This window comes from Varroa destructor, unplaced genomic scaffold (genome assembly GCF_002443255.2).
Source record: "Varroa destructor unplaced genomic scaffold, Vdes_3.0 BEIS01000001.1, whole genome shotgun sequence".
NCBI lineage: Eukaryota > Metazoa > Arthropoda > Arachnida > Mesostigmata > Varroidae > Varroa > Varroa destructor.
Window position 1 is genome coordinate 65072058 of NW_019211454.1, and position 14684 is coordinate 65086741.

Sequence of the window (14684 nt, forward strand, 5' to 3'; positions counted from 1 at the left end):
CTATAGCTATATAGGCTAATTCACGGTCCTCTACAAACCTGTTAAAAGAGACTGTCTTGGATTTTATGTGACTCGCATGACGAACCTTTTCAATCTATACGAGGAACACAATCTTCGTTGTATGAGCCCGTATTTTTCGGTGCCCGAAATGATGCCATGGTAGCGCCGCCCACCTAAAGATTATCGCCGACAACAAAGTAACAAGAAGAGGCTGCCTTGGGATAACACTTTCACTTCTTGCCATCAAAGTAAGCGCATTTGTGAAAGACAAAGTCTCGCGTACCGGTATGTGCTTCTCTTACCAACCCCCGTAATGCTCAGGCTTTTGGCTAATCCTCCTCATTCAAAGATCACTTCCTTGTTTAGTAACAAGGTAATGAGAAACACTGAGGAATATTCCTAACCCTATTTACCTAGGGCCACATGCAGAAAGTCGATATTGAGGGAGCACGTTCTCTAAATGTTTATTTTTCCAGTATTCATTGTTCATTAACATTTATTGTTTCTTAAAGAATCTTGAATTTTCCTTAGTCTTTCTTAGTTACTTCGTGAGTGCGAGCACAGTTGTACTAGCTTCTCTAACACTTCGAGAATAACGCGAATTGTCGCCACATATCTTTTTTATCCCGTGCTTGGAACACAACACAGATCTATTTGGGGGGAGGGGGGGCATTCTGGAAACTCTAGAAAAGCAAGAAGAGCGCATAAAATTTTCATATATATATACATATATATGTATGTTTATGTAAATAGGCTAACACGTCTATCTTGCAACAAGTTCCAACAATGGCGTCAACGTAACTTTTTGACAATCAAAATGTGTCATTTTACGTCTCGTGTTATATGCACAGCTTACTTTCACGTCTGTTGGATCATTTGACCTCTTCGTCGTGCTCTAACGTCTTCAGAGGAAGCTAGGCAAAACTGAATTTATTCTCTGCAAGAAAAGACCGAACTCACTTGTTACATGGAATACTTCTCCCAGCTACACAAACACCGACATTCGCCCTTTCGATACAAAGCTACCGCATCTTGATCTTTCTCTCGCTTTCCTATTGCAATTCGCTTTGATACGGGTTCAATCGTACTATATCCATGAAATCGATAGATGCAGATATAGGAAAACGCACATGTGTAATCATTGATGAGCAAGCCGATTCGAATACATTCGAACAGGATCAATAAACGACTCCTTCTCCAGCGAACTGTCATAGGAATTGTAGACGGAGCTGTTAAGTCTAACACGCAGTTTTTGATCCTGTGGATTTTGCGCACTTCGTAACCTAATTCTCACACAGGTTCTTGCAACTTAAAAATAGTGAACACACTCTGTGCAACACACGAAGCAAAATAAAGTAAGCAGCAAGTTCCCTGAACTAAAAAAAAAACGCAAAAAAATTACAAAACATCAACAGGTTTTTGTATTAATAATATTCCGATACCATTATTGGACCTTCGTAAACCCTTGGATTCTTGTAATTCCGGTCTCTAGTATGTTGGTACAAGCAATTTTTTAGAAAATAGAAGCATTTTTCCTTTTTGAAAGGTAAATAATTGGCTTGTAACAATAGGCCACACTAGAGATCAGGAATACAAGATTTATATACATATATTCCTGTTAATTGCACCACCTAAAGTCACCCGTTACCTTGTCGGTCTCGTCACCAAAACTGTCAGAACCAGTTTGTCCTGAATTCTTTAAGTTTGTTTTTTTTTTGAGTAAATGAAGCCGATTTGTGTTTGATGCAGGATGAACTTTGTCTTTGTCATGCATAGACGTGACACAGAACGTTGATACTGCTCGCAACGTCGCTAACCACTACAGTATACAGAAAGCCTCTACTCTACGTCCTCCTCAATCGAGGTCCGTTGCAATTGTCGCGAAATTTCCGGCAACTTATTAAGCATCATATTAAATACCTGCAAACAAAAACAACACAGTAGACAAACCCAACATGAATTTAATCCTAGGTAAATGATACACTCATTACTATAGTCGAATACAGGGTCCATGAAAAATCTATATAGACAGTTTAAAAAACTGAACAGTTGAAGACCCTTGATTTCATATCCAAAAAGCAGAAGATGCGCCTGAGTACGGAGCAGATATAACCACGTACTACGTTTTTATCCGTAACACCTTAATGTAATCCCTATAGTTCCTGAAATACTATGTTATAATGCCGGATTGTTGTGATAGCTACTGTGATTTTTCAAACTAGACGATCGGCATATCAAACCTACATTAATTATGGCATACTATTACAGACTATGACGAAGCTTTTCAGGAAGAAACGTCAGGATAAAAGCACATGTTAGTGTAAAATTAAGAAATGGGGCGGGAGCGACTGTCCATTGTATACTTGATGCTCTCCACTTCGATTCGTCGACTCTTGATTTGTCCTTCTCTCAGATTAACGAAACTGTCTTCACGTGGCCTGTTTACTTAACAGGACTGATAGGTAGACGATAGCTGTAAGCTCCCAAGTAACAGTCGTAGAGAAATATCTGAAACTTGCCATACGAGACGCTTTTGGGCCTTCTAAACCCCAAAATTACAGATATAATACTTTGTAACTATGTATAATTTCTCGTTCCGAAGAGCCAGCAGCTCTTGTCGTTGGATATAAAACCTCCAATTGTCTGCCGATTAAAGAGGAAAAGTCTATAAAATACTACACGTTCGAGGACAAGCTATGTCCAGCGTGAGAGAGAAAGGAAGAAAGAGTGTTTCGAGAAATTTACGACCATTTTTTGTCTGTAGACCTGTTAACATCGGATCTGGAAGGCACTTAACAGTCACCATCGCAATATAATAGCTTGAAATTGGCTTACGTCGTAGTATTAGCATGTTTCTGCAACAGGTATTTCCCCTTATGGCAATCATTTGTGTAACCCCCGCTGCTGAAACAGTTCTGAACTAAATGCTATTCTGAGCCTTTAGGCTCAGCCTGTATAGTTATACGCTGTACGCTCCGCGCTTTTCCTCTACGAAGTGCATGGCGTTCTAATAGAAATTTGTTGTGCATATACTTGGACTCCCTGGAAGATGAAGAAAATACTACATCAGGGTAGCCATTGAGTTAATATGATGTTATTGTGATTTCCATGGTATATTCTATACACAAAGCTAGACACAGAAACTTCCCAAAAGCTAGCGGCATAGCTTGAAAAAGCTCCTCAATTCGACCCTTCCTATACCCCCACTGCGATGTTATAACAAACCAAATCAAACGTTTTAAGGACTGCCAAATAAAGCAAACTGTGTCGCGTACCGAGCATTTTCTTTTTCGTTTGGCAATAGATAGGCCGCTAAAGTATTAGGAATTAAAGTACAACTGTCGAGAAGCCCCTAGAGCGCTCGAGATGCTTTAAAAATAAATGAGGACACCTGTTACACATATCAGGAAAAGACGTTCTAGCCAAACTAATTAACAAGTTATTCAACTGCCAAGTTGGCCAGATTCGCTTACAACAATCCGAAATGCAAAACGACAAGAAAGGCGGAACAAACCTGTGGCGGTAACGTATGCTGCAGAATTTGTAGTAGTTGCTGGGGCTGTTCGCAGATAGCGACAGCGGCCGACAGATGCTCAATGCCCCCTTCGGTGTCACCTAGATGCAGGAGAGTTTCACCTGTCTGTACTTCCTGCAAGAAAAACTTCTGCACCGCGTCCTGATCTCGGGTGTCGGGTACTACAAATCGTTTCTCTTTCTTAGCCTTCTGACGGCGCTCACGAATTTTTTGTTTGTATAATGGGTCACTTCGCCTCCTATGGTCGAAGTATATGCAATAACCTGTACAAAGAAAACGGGAAATTATATCCTCTGTGATGGTGACATCGTCAAACTATGGTAAATCAGAGTTTGTTCATTACTGAGGCATATTATCTAAAAAGTCGTTTATAATTCGAAGTAAGACAACAACTAATAAAACATCATACTTCAGTCCACAGTGACCCGCCGTTTAAGCATCAGCTGAACTGTTGTTAGCACGTAATTTGCCTGAATGACAAGCTCTATGCAGTCCCAGAAGACGCGTCATTATAGGTTTAATTTATATATACGCTTTGTACAAACGCATATTTACGAGAAAAAAATAGAATAAGAACGTGTTCTATTCCCTTGAAGACATTGTGAAATCACTGGTAGCCTTACCAGGTAGGAGACAAGCCAAAGCAATTGCATAATGTGTCTAGATAAATATGAACTAGAATATTACCGTAGCTTCGGATGTCTAACTGCCAAAGCGTTTTCACATTTCCAGCGGCGTCTTTTATGCTTAGCCCACTTTTTAATACACAAGATTTGCATTCAATTAGACGCACGCTACGTAAGGCGTCTACGTTCTCTCATCTCAAACACCAATGAATATTGGTATTATGCCTCGTAAGTACCTGCTGATTTGCATCAATGCAATAGACTAGCTTCAATCGCTTGTAGGATCCCAGCTAGTTGATGTAATTGAGATCCTGGCTTTTAAAAGTCGCCTTCAGTATCTTCACACGCACACGATAACCGTCAAAATCAAATAACAATAAACCGAAGGCTTGGCGCTGCTTTTGAGCTATGACATAACCAATATCTGAAGACAAATTTTGTTTCCAAAAACGAGTCTCACGAAGTAATCACAACAACAGTCATCTGTGTGCGTTAATTGAGGTACTCAATTTTACTTACGCTTAACTTACCTAGGAAGAGCGTTCCTGCAATTCCCGCTGCTACTAAGGCAGTATTCGATGTCGAAGAAGGCAGCATTGCTCTAACGGCCGACAGCGAGCCTGGGAATGAAACGTTAAGTTCACTATTTTGTTAATTCCGACAAAGTCAAGCCGCACGCTGCGCGCATGGAGTATACAGAGCAGACAACCTAACACAGGTCCCCTTCGGGCGCTCTTAGTCAAGCTAACGCACTGGGTGCCACATTTCGAATTCGTACATATCTCGGCGTTGAGGCCGCACGTAAATATTGCTTAAGCTGCCGGCCGTCAGTGTACGAACTAAATCGAATCGTTTGACATTGTATAAGACAGCTAGAGGCTCAGTCTTTTATTTAAGTGTTTGTCGAAACTATTTTCTAGTGTTCGAACGCAGCGCCGTTCGAACTTGCGCGACTCCATATCAATAGAAAACCGGCTCACAGAAACATGGCGCTACCCACGATCAGTTCAGGCGTTTTCGGCGCGCTGAAAAAACTGTCGGTTTTTACTCGAGTTTGTTCTTCAGACGCACGGAAAGTCACTAGAAATACTTTGCAATACTCTACGATATATCGGACATTGCGTAGTGATTCAGTTCTCAACGTGCCGATTCAGTGTAGCTCGCGCAGCATACCCCGGCTTACACAGCAGCCACTACAAGCAGCGCTCAGAAGCTTTAAGAGCAATCAAGAAAATGCTGATTCGAAATCCACTTCTGGTGAGCATCAGCGAAGCTCGGAAGATGCTGAGGAGAACGCCCGCAAAAAGAAACACATGAAGTGGACTTTCTGGAGTTTTGGAATCGTAGGAACTGGCTGTTCGATAGCACTCATCTGTGAGTATGGTAAGTTCATCTCTCAGCATGCTTGGAGCCAGCATAGTGGCTATGGTGAAAATGGGTAGTGATACGAAGCTGAAGTGGTGCGCCTGGTGACCGTGACAAATTAATACTGATTGAGTGAGAGAACTTTCGAATGCTCCTAATAGTACTAGTGATGAAAACACGAAATTTTCTTCATGAAGTGGCAAATGAGCGACGAAGCGATTTCGCAATTTATCATCTTCGTGAAAAAAAAGCACAGAGGTTTTTTTTTTCGGTAATACGGTTGTAATCCTTTGAGTTATCTGGACGCGGCCCAGGCCCACTATCAATAACGCCATTTCAATGTAATGGCTATGGACGGCAATGAATCGATATACTATTGATCAGAATGCCGCTCAGAGGTCAGATGATATTGTACTTAAGCTTATAACGCATATAGAGATCTAGATGTGGATAGAATTTTTCGTATGAATTATTAAAACTGCCACAATTCGTTCGGGGCAAACTTCTTGATGCTAAAATATGTGCCTGAACAGTTGCGTCGATATGTGCACTATTTGTAATGATTTTAAGAAAGACACGATGAGTTCGCGCATGACGAACTCCGATTCTGCCCCTTGCTACAGTTGAGATGTCGCTGCAGACAGAGTAGATGATCCTTATGAAGTTATCATGAGATAACAACGACATAGACTATATTGATAACCCTATGGATATCCAGTTATGTGCGAATATTATGCAGTTACTCTAGTTGGATCCTGGAATACGCACTACCAATGAATACGTAAATCTAATATAAAGTTTGTGATTGTTGCCATGTAAACAAGTAATAGCCTTAACTAGATCGATACATCCACGCATTTCCTATGATGTTTTAATAGCAGTGAGAATAATCCTCACCCTCAGATAGCTTCTGCTTATCTTACATTAGTCATGTTCATTTTTCAGCATATAGGTTAAGATGTGTCCTAAACAAAGGTCAGACCTCATGGAAACGATTCAGGTACAGTTTTTTGACGCGCCTCGCTCGTTAAAGCTGGCGGGACCTGATTCGAAATTGAACGGTTCCTACTTTGTGCATCGCGCTTGGCCGATGTTTGTTTTACATGCAAACTTACGAACCATTGCGATCTAAGAAAATTTTGGAGGGACGCAAGTATAACACATAGTCCAATTATCCTTTCATGAAATAGGTGCTCCAAAGCGGGATGAGGAAGGTAACTTTATAGTGGATGAGTTAATGAAATATTCCGTTGTACCACAGTACCTCTTTCGTTTCTACCGAGAAGCGTTGTCATTCAAGAAAGCTATCGAAGAACCGTCACGTAAAACCCTTCTTCCTGACCCATTGCCGGCGCCCTACCGACAGCCTCCCTACACTTTGTGTCTAGAAATCACTGGTGTTCTTGTAAATCCGGAATGGTCATACAGTACAGGATGGAGGTGAGTGATGTCCCTTCAAGATACATTTCATCTGCTGCTATCTTTTCCTAAATAAATGCGTGTAAAATCCACTTTTCTGCATGGTAGAATTCCAATTCTGTTGTCATAGATCACGTTTTAAAGCCAAACATTAGGAAAGTTTTAGCTATATAACGTAGTAGCAGTGATGGATATTAAATTGTTAACGGTAATAGATAGAACCACATCCATCTCCTCGTTTGTTCAGCCGTATTCGTTTTTGTATCCATCTTTCTATTTGCTGTCCTACAATAATTATATGTCGATTTTCATGCAAGTTCTTAAGTGATTCGCGCCCCCTTGTAGCGTGTAAGAAAAAAAAAAGCCTTCATTCTAGTAAATAGCCTCTTTCCTAGATGGCAAACAATCCAGGATTCCAACGTGTATTAACTACATTTTTTCAGGTTCAAAAAACGTCCCGGCGTCAATTTTCTCCTGCAGCAACTTAGTATGCAGTCTCTGTTCGAAATTGTTATTTACACGAAGGAAAACGGATTCACTGCTTTCCCAATTATCGACAGTTTAGACCCTCAAGGATATATTATGTATCGTCTTTTCAAGGACGCAACTCGTTACCAAGATGGACAGCATATAAAGGATCTAGGCGCCCTTAATCGGCCAATAAACAAGGTACTTGATTCATTCAACTACCAGCTATTTTTTATGAAATTAAAAATACGATGTTGTCCGACCCGTTTAGAAATGATCTTCAACATGGCCAAATAACATTTTTTTTTAATCAACAAAGTGGCTTGTTCAATATTAAGATTACGCAGATAAAACAATTTATTTCCCCACAATTGCCTATTGATTCACGATATTTGCATTCAGGTTATTCATGTTGACTGCGACGAGAAGGCTGTTCAGACGCATCGGTCCAACGCCGTTTGTTTGAAAAAATGGTTAGGCAACATGGATGATCGAACTCTTATCGATCTCGCCATTTTCCTTCGTACGATCGCTGAATCAGGTGTTGAGGACGTTCGTGGTAAGCAAATACGTGTACCAGCCTGCATAATATATATATATATATATATATACATTTTAATTTACTTCTGCCTTTGTTACGCATTGATCAGACAGGATCCTTGTCAAAGGCGGTATCCACTAGCTAATGGTCATTCATAAAGAGCTTTAGCAAAATCCTATATATACTACTGTCTCCGCTTTATAAAAAATTCCGTTACGCGTTCAAATGCAATATCCTTCGATGTCCGCTGTTTCCAGGAGTTCTTGAGTACTACTCACAATTTGAGGACCCTCTTAGGGTGTTTCGGGAAAATCAGCGTAAACTCGCAGAGCAACAAGAACTGCAAACGAAGGAAAACCTTAAATCGCCCGTGATGCCGGCATGGAATGCGTTTCGACGCCGGTAAAATTTTGGTAATTATCGCGCGCTTGTGTATTTTATTTTATGGATGATACTGACTTTACTTTGGTAATTCTTATTGCTACTAAAAGTTAAAAGGGGAACCAAGACGACGTAATGGACCAGAGCGAAGCGTATATAATTGTCGGATGAGAATCTTCTATTCCTTAACATTTTGGGCTAGCGTATAAGGTAGTTTATTCAGGGTTGTATCCTAGGTAGCTGAGATCATCTATATTTATGTACTTCTAGGTCCGTTCGGAACTCGATTTCAAAAATTACAGATAACATATTTACCCAAATGGATTTTCATCGTACAGAATTGAGTTTAACGGACGATGTCGCGCTAGATTTACATGATGGATGATACCCTTTTCTTAACGTGTGCAAACATTGAATGTAATTATAATAATTCTACTATAGTAGCAGTAAGACACGAATGAAAAAGGATTCAAAAACGGTAGCAAAAAACATCGTTAATCAATAGGAAATACGTTCTTATGCAGAAAATAGGAGAAGTGGTAACGGAAGACAATACAGAATGTCGGTACGCGAAAGATACGAGTATGTGTCCGTACTTTTGAGGAAGCACGAAAACACACCGAGTTATTATATAGGGCTTGTAAGAAATAAATTGATGATATGAATGATTTTTTTAATGTGAGACGGCCATCAAAAGACGGAACTGAAAGAACGATGACGGCCATTTCAACGCAAACATCTTCTATTCTGTGGATATCTAGGATAAGCTAGTGACGGACGTCCAGATTTAGGCGTTTTCAGTAAAGAAATAGAACACACAAATCGATATACGATCCCGCATACGATCGTGTACAAATGAATACTGAAAACAAGATGTTGCTGTGTAATAATATCTGCTGAAAATCTAAAACAATGCAAGGCGGAAATAATTACGGAAAAATCGAGATTAACTACGATGGTGTTAAGTTTATAACAGTAAATATAGAATTATATTGTAAAACTAATACATGATCGAGTGTATTTTCCTTGCTTGCTTATTAAGTCGACAATGTATAGGCATAAGATAGAGGTACTGCAGCACTTAATGGTCCCCTATAAAGTACATTAACCCTTTCGATGATTTCTTCTACAGATGATCCAATGCGCTATTCGGTGTTTTAGTGCACAAGAATTGTTGTGCCGCCAACTGTGTGTCAGTGAAATATATAAAGCGTAAAAAAAAGTACTCATTAGCGTTGTTATCAATATTCAAGGAAAGGAAAGTTCACAGTTACGTTTTATAATCCCTAGAAGAACTTCATCCGCTTTCTGAAAAGCTTTACGTTTGAAACTGTGTTTGCAGTTCATAGAGGCGGCAATTATTGAGTCGAGTCGACGTCGTTCATCTCAAATGAGTTTAAACATGCTGCTTAAGTTACATACTCTTATTGGCTATACAGAAATCATTAAGAGCGTTTTCAGACCCAATTACACTTCTATTCTAAAAGTCTGACACGGTAACAGTACTAAGCCTCAACATGGCCGTCCTATTGGTGTTTTTTTCACTAGCTATGTTGGACGTATCAAATCGCAACTTGGCGGAGTTGATACGATACGAATGAAACTTGGGTCGAAAACGAGAGAATCGGTTGGTAGGATCGATTGTAAGTAATAGTTATACAGAAAAAAAAAAATAAACACAACTAGTACAGTGTCTGATACACGGAAAACACTTTATAAAAAAGAGGTCATCATGCATGTATGTTACTTACGATTTAAGGACCTAACTGAAAGTGATAGAAAGGTCGCGGTTCGTGTCGTTGCTGAGCCCTTACTAGGCCAACGGCATAACGCAGTACCGCTAGAGTGCAATGGTAAGATTTATGGTAGATTACCGCTTCGTTGGACGTACTATGCACGCTCCTTTATCAGGTACCACATCTGCGAAGTTTTTTCACAACTGGGCCAGTACACGAATGAAACAAGATGGCGATACTTTACCCAAGAAACGTCCAGGTTGTCGTCAGTAATAAATTCCATTCTACCTGTATGTTCAGTGTATTAACTGCGTTACGTTTAATCAAACTAACTGCAAATTGCCCGAGTGTCACATCGAAAAACACGATTTTTTGCATTACGGTCCAATAAAATAGCCCTTAAATAGGTTATCTTATCGAAACAGGTGTTGTAGAAGCTCCGCTGTGGTCGCTCTGAGAGGAAAACGAGGACCCTTACACGTATCATGAAAGAATTCTCGAATAATTGTACCGCCTAAAAATGTAGTTAAACTACAATGTGCAAGACGACCTTAAAAGAAAAAGAAATACATTTTTGCAGGTGATTAAGACATTGTAATAGCTATGAATCAAAACTAAGGGCAGAGTAGAGCTTTCATAATCGAACACAGCACAATGTGTTTGAATTTTGGACAATTCTGTGTAATCTCCTTCTTTGTCATGAATGGAAGCCTTAATTTTTTAACCATGCAGCGAAAGTATTTTATAGCATGGGGGGGGGGGGGGTAAGCTATGAATGTTGTTCGTATAATCAATATCTCGTAAATCGATTTTTTTTTTAAATGTAGGTACACGTAAATTTTATAGTACAGTGAAGATGCAAGGGAAGGGCTTAAGGTCTCAGTTCATCAACGAAGCCTCACGACCTCTGGAAAATAACTCTGTAAAGAGATATGGGCGAAATGATGGTCGTTGTAAGACAAACCTGTTAGTTCCGGTATAAGAAACCGAAAACGAAGATCGCTTTTCTAAAAAAAACCCAAACCTGATCTAAACCAAAAAAAAAAGGGTTAACTTTCGCAGGTCATCGATCCTGGCTGGATTAATCTTTCCATGCTCGCACTTACCTTACACGCAAGTAATAATGCGTATCTCTACGCAATACATATATATATATACGGAAATACATATTTTTACAGTATAAAAATGATTTTATTGTACAGGTTACCTTTGCCGTTACACACTCCATACAGCACCTAAATAGAAACAATCTTTAAGCATCATGGTATTCTTAATTTTCATCGTCCTCATTCGCTTCAATATAATTCGCGCCCCCCTTCTTTTCTTCTTCCCTCTCATCTAACCTTTTTCTTCATTGGAAAAGAACGTGTTATTTCCGTGTCACTTCGTTCTTATAAATCCTTTCTGACACTAGGTGTCCCATTAGTAGCAAGCAGCTTGACTACACCAATATCCACAAAGCTTATGTTGGCTTGATGCTCTTATGTTCAACCCCCTAAATTCTCAACGATCGTATAAGGCTTTCAGTAGCCGTCTACCACACAGGCGTGTTTCCTCACATTTAGCGCGCTTCTGTCGTCTCAATGTAATCACATACGTCAGTTGTAGTTCGCACAGACACGCATTCACACATACACCCCCAGATGGTTTTCATCTTTTGTATGCACTGCGAGCGCAGATCTGATCTTCATCCGATGATTCTGATGTGCGATCTCGCACAGATTTGCGCGAAATTTCATTTTCAGGTGCCTATTTTTGCGCTTTTTGTACGGAGCTATATTCTTGATTGACTTCAAATCGTTTGCTATCTTGCACCTTTAAGTATCATCACGGAACCGCATTAATTGAATGTTGAGTAGCTCGCAGTGCGGCAGGATAATAAACAATGTTATGTATTGGTTCCTGAACGCATCGTGGGAACTTTTTACGCTCCTGATAACATTCGAATAAATTTGTGTTAGCTGTAGATAAACATTCCACGAATTCCCATTTTCATTTGGCTTTTTTGGCGAGATTTTCGTATTTCGACTTCGACGAATTGTATAGAAGGAACGGCACAAGTAGCGATGGCATGCATAGAAGCAGAAATACAACCCAGTCAAGATAGTGTGGCGAGAAACGGCGTTCAAACTCGACCTCGGGCATGATGCCACCCTGACCAGGCTCCGTAGTTAGGGAATGACGCACTTCGGCGTTAGCAGCCTCGCTCAGTTTGTACTCAACTTCAGCAGCGGTGAAGTTGAACATGCCGTATTTATTCGGCCGGACCACAACGGAATGTGTGATATTCGTGTTAGGTAAGATCTTGGGGAAGGTCGCTTCAAGCGAGCCCGAAACAACGTCAAAGTCCGTGGGCGGAAAGGTGCGATCCTTAAGCTGCACGTCGACTGCCGTCGCATCACCTACGTTATATAATTCGTAGTCAATTGACACATCGCGATTCTCTACCAGGTAGCGATTCAGCACCTAAACCGTAAAGTGACAGAAATAAGAAAAAAAAAAAAAGAAGAGCTGTTTTTATTAAACAACGCCCTGAGGAGATGATTCTGGGTGAATGAGGCGCCTACATGTCACTAGTTTTAGACAAACGCAATTCCAAGGGCCATGGGGAGCATAGTGAACAAATTACAAGGTTGTTGGCGCATACCCACCTTCTTGAGGCAGAGGAGGCGAGCCTCAGGAACACGATCCTGGGCTAGCGTCATGGTGCAACAAAGACCGAGTAGAATAATTGAATGTATTCGCATTTTTGGATGAAATCAGCGGTAGCTAGAAATATACAACGATCAATAGACGAACTTAATTAAAACTCGGAATACTGGTGGAATCGTCTGTTAATTCAAAGGTAAAGAAAAGACTAGACGACAGACGTAAATTTCGAATCTTCCTTTTTCCCCACTCAATTAATACCACACAGCGGGAACGGCACAAAATCAGCTGATAGCAGAAATCACGATCGCATCAACGAATGTTGTTAAACATTTACGCTAACATAGCGCCATTTATGTTTACCAGTCAACTCAAGGCAAACGTGACATAAAAACGACTACACAAACATATACAAATTCAATAAACGAGGCAATGAACAGCGAAAAATGTCGCTTCTATCAATTTCATTTGTAATTTGTAGCAGCTATGTATCGCTGCCAGTCCTATAATCATCGAACTGTTCACCAGAAGATCCGGCACTCTGCTTCTCCACTTATCGAATACGTTGACGTATTCTCTATTGGATCACAAAAGATTTTCTCTGTGCTTCAGTTTTTTTTTGTCAGCAGTGTTACGTATGATCATATATAAGAGTAACACTCTCAAGGCGGAATATGTATTGTGCTAAACCAGCTAATCCCCTGACTGCCCAGCACTCGGTAATCGAATCGTCATCATCGCACAGAGTTTCGAATGAGCCAAATGAAAACCTGCATACGTGCACAATACAAACAAAAAAACAATTTTATTCGTACAGTTTGTGTCGTGATCTCTCAGCTCTTTTAATCAGAGGCGATACGAACTATACAGCCTTTGAACTGTGCAGAATTTTCTGCTATCGCGTTAAGTTATGTCGCTTATTTTCAACGGTGCAGTAACTGCAACGGGCTGTAAATTGCACACATTTGGTCTCAATGCTTGGGACAAAGACCGGCTTTTTAGATTTACGAATCTGTGCAACACTGCTTGCCGGAACACTGCCAGACTGCCGGAATAGAAAAATAAAGACCTTCCAAATGATTTTTCTCGGAGACACTCACCGTCCGTCACTGAATGAGGTACTAATCGACAATACAGACTAATTCACGGCACTGTAAAATGCCAACAATCTACTTCGACTAGCCACGTTGGATCGGGTCTTTCGTCTGGGAGGTCTTTAGGTGAAAATGCCGGGCGGCTGAAAACGCGTTTGAATTAAGCTAACTGGGCTCGTAAGGCTAAAGTCGACACTATTATACAATCTTGGACTTTGGATTGCACGACTTTCGTCTATGATAATAGAAAATGGGTTAAGCCTACAAATCAACTGGTTACTCGTACTAACCGAGTATCGTTAGGTAAGCAGTGCGGCGAGCTGCTCAGACATTTTTTAAATACGTTACCTGTGAAAATAGCAGAGCAGTTAGTTACCAGATTATTTTTCTTTGTTTAATCACAATAGGCGCCTCACAGAATTTCAGATCCTTTCGCTATCGTCGAAGTATGCTTTTTATGTGTTCGAATTGAAACGACCTTGGTCTGCACGCTGACCTGGAAAGTTCATCCTAGTATAGTAGGAGTATAGTTTATTGTCGCAAAAAGAAAGAAGAATGAAGTATTTTCTCATGATATTGGAACCCACTGCCTGCGAACAGCGGGAAGTATGTGAAAACACATTAAGGATATTTTACACGATTACTTATTGCTTTAGCCACACTAGGCACATTCTACACGGAAAAATTATGACCTGGTAGAAATAAAAAAAATTTAGATTTTTTGACGCATAAAGTGAATTAATCGTATTTTATATAAGAAATCTCAATGGTACGTATACTTATAATGACCAACTACTCTAGTTGCTTCGAGATTCCTGATTTTACATGTTTGCGTCTTTTTTAACGATCTTATGTATCGTTCCTTAGCAT

General features: G+C 40.2%; 3 protein-coding genes across 5 annotated transcripts; 1 reads left to right on the plus strand and 2 right to left on the minus strand.

Moving 5' to 3' along the window:
- Positions 1 to 1398: 1398 nt before the first annotated feature.
- On the minus strand, positions 1399 to 4881 carry LOC111243499 (mitochondrial import receptor subunit TOM20 homolog). The gene is made up of 3 exons (XM_022789175.2): positions 4692 to 4881; positions 3515 to 3798; positions 1399 to 1920 (listed from the first exon to the last, which is right to left on the minus strand). The coding sequence occupies exons 1-3, from the start codon at positions 4756 to 4758 to the stop codon at positions 1840 to 1842; spliced, it is 432 nt and encodes a 143-aa protein (XP_022644910.1). The 5' UTR covers positions 4759 to 4881; the 3' UTR covers positions 1399 to 1839.
- A 118-nt stretch (positions 4882 to 4999) lies between these two features.
- LOC111243497 (mitochondrial import inner membrane translocase subunit TIM50-like) lies at positions 5000 to 9560 on the plus strand. 3 transcript variants are annotated; one of them, XM_022789171.2, is made up of 6 exons: positions 5000 to 5544; positions 6717 to 6966; positions 7389 to 7614; positions 7816 to 7972; positions 8212 to 8367; positions 9468 to 9560. In XM_022789171.2, exons 1-5 carry the CDS (start codon positions 5148 to 5150, stop codon positions 8358 to 8360), a joined length of 1179 nt encoding a protein of 392 aa, XP_022644906.1. In that variant the 5' UTR covers positions 5000 to 5147; the 3' UTR covers positions 8361 to 8367; positions 9468 to 9560. The 3 variants fall into 3 exon arrangements, with proteins under 3 accessions (XP_022644906.1, XP_022644905.1, XP_022644908.1); XM_022789170.2 differs by lacking the exon at positions 9468 to 9560 and having other exon boundaries at positions 8212 to 9341; XM_022789173.2 differs by lacking the exon at positions 9468 to 9560 and having other exon boundaries at positions 5000 to 5535; positions 8212 to 9341.
- Positions 9561 to 11240: 1680 nt separating this feature from the next.
- SsRbeta (signal sequence receptor beta) lies at positions 11241 to 13961 on the minus strand. The gene is made up of 3 exons (XM_022789174.2): positions 13821 to 13961; positions 12723 to 12840; positions 11241 to 12537 (listed from the first exon to the last, which is right to left on the minus strand). The coding sequence occupies exons 2-3, from the start codon at positions 12816 to 12818 to the stop codon at positions 12064 to 12066; spliced, it is 570 nt and encodes a 189-aa protein (XP_022644909.1). The 5' UTR covers positions 12819 to 12840; positions 13821 to 13961; the 3' UTR covers positions 11241 to 12063.
- Positions 13962 to 14684: the final 723 nt, after the last annotated feature.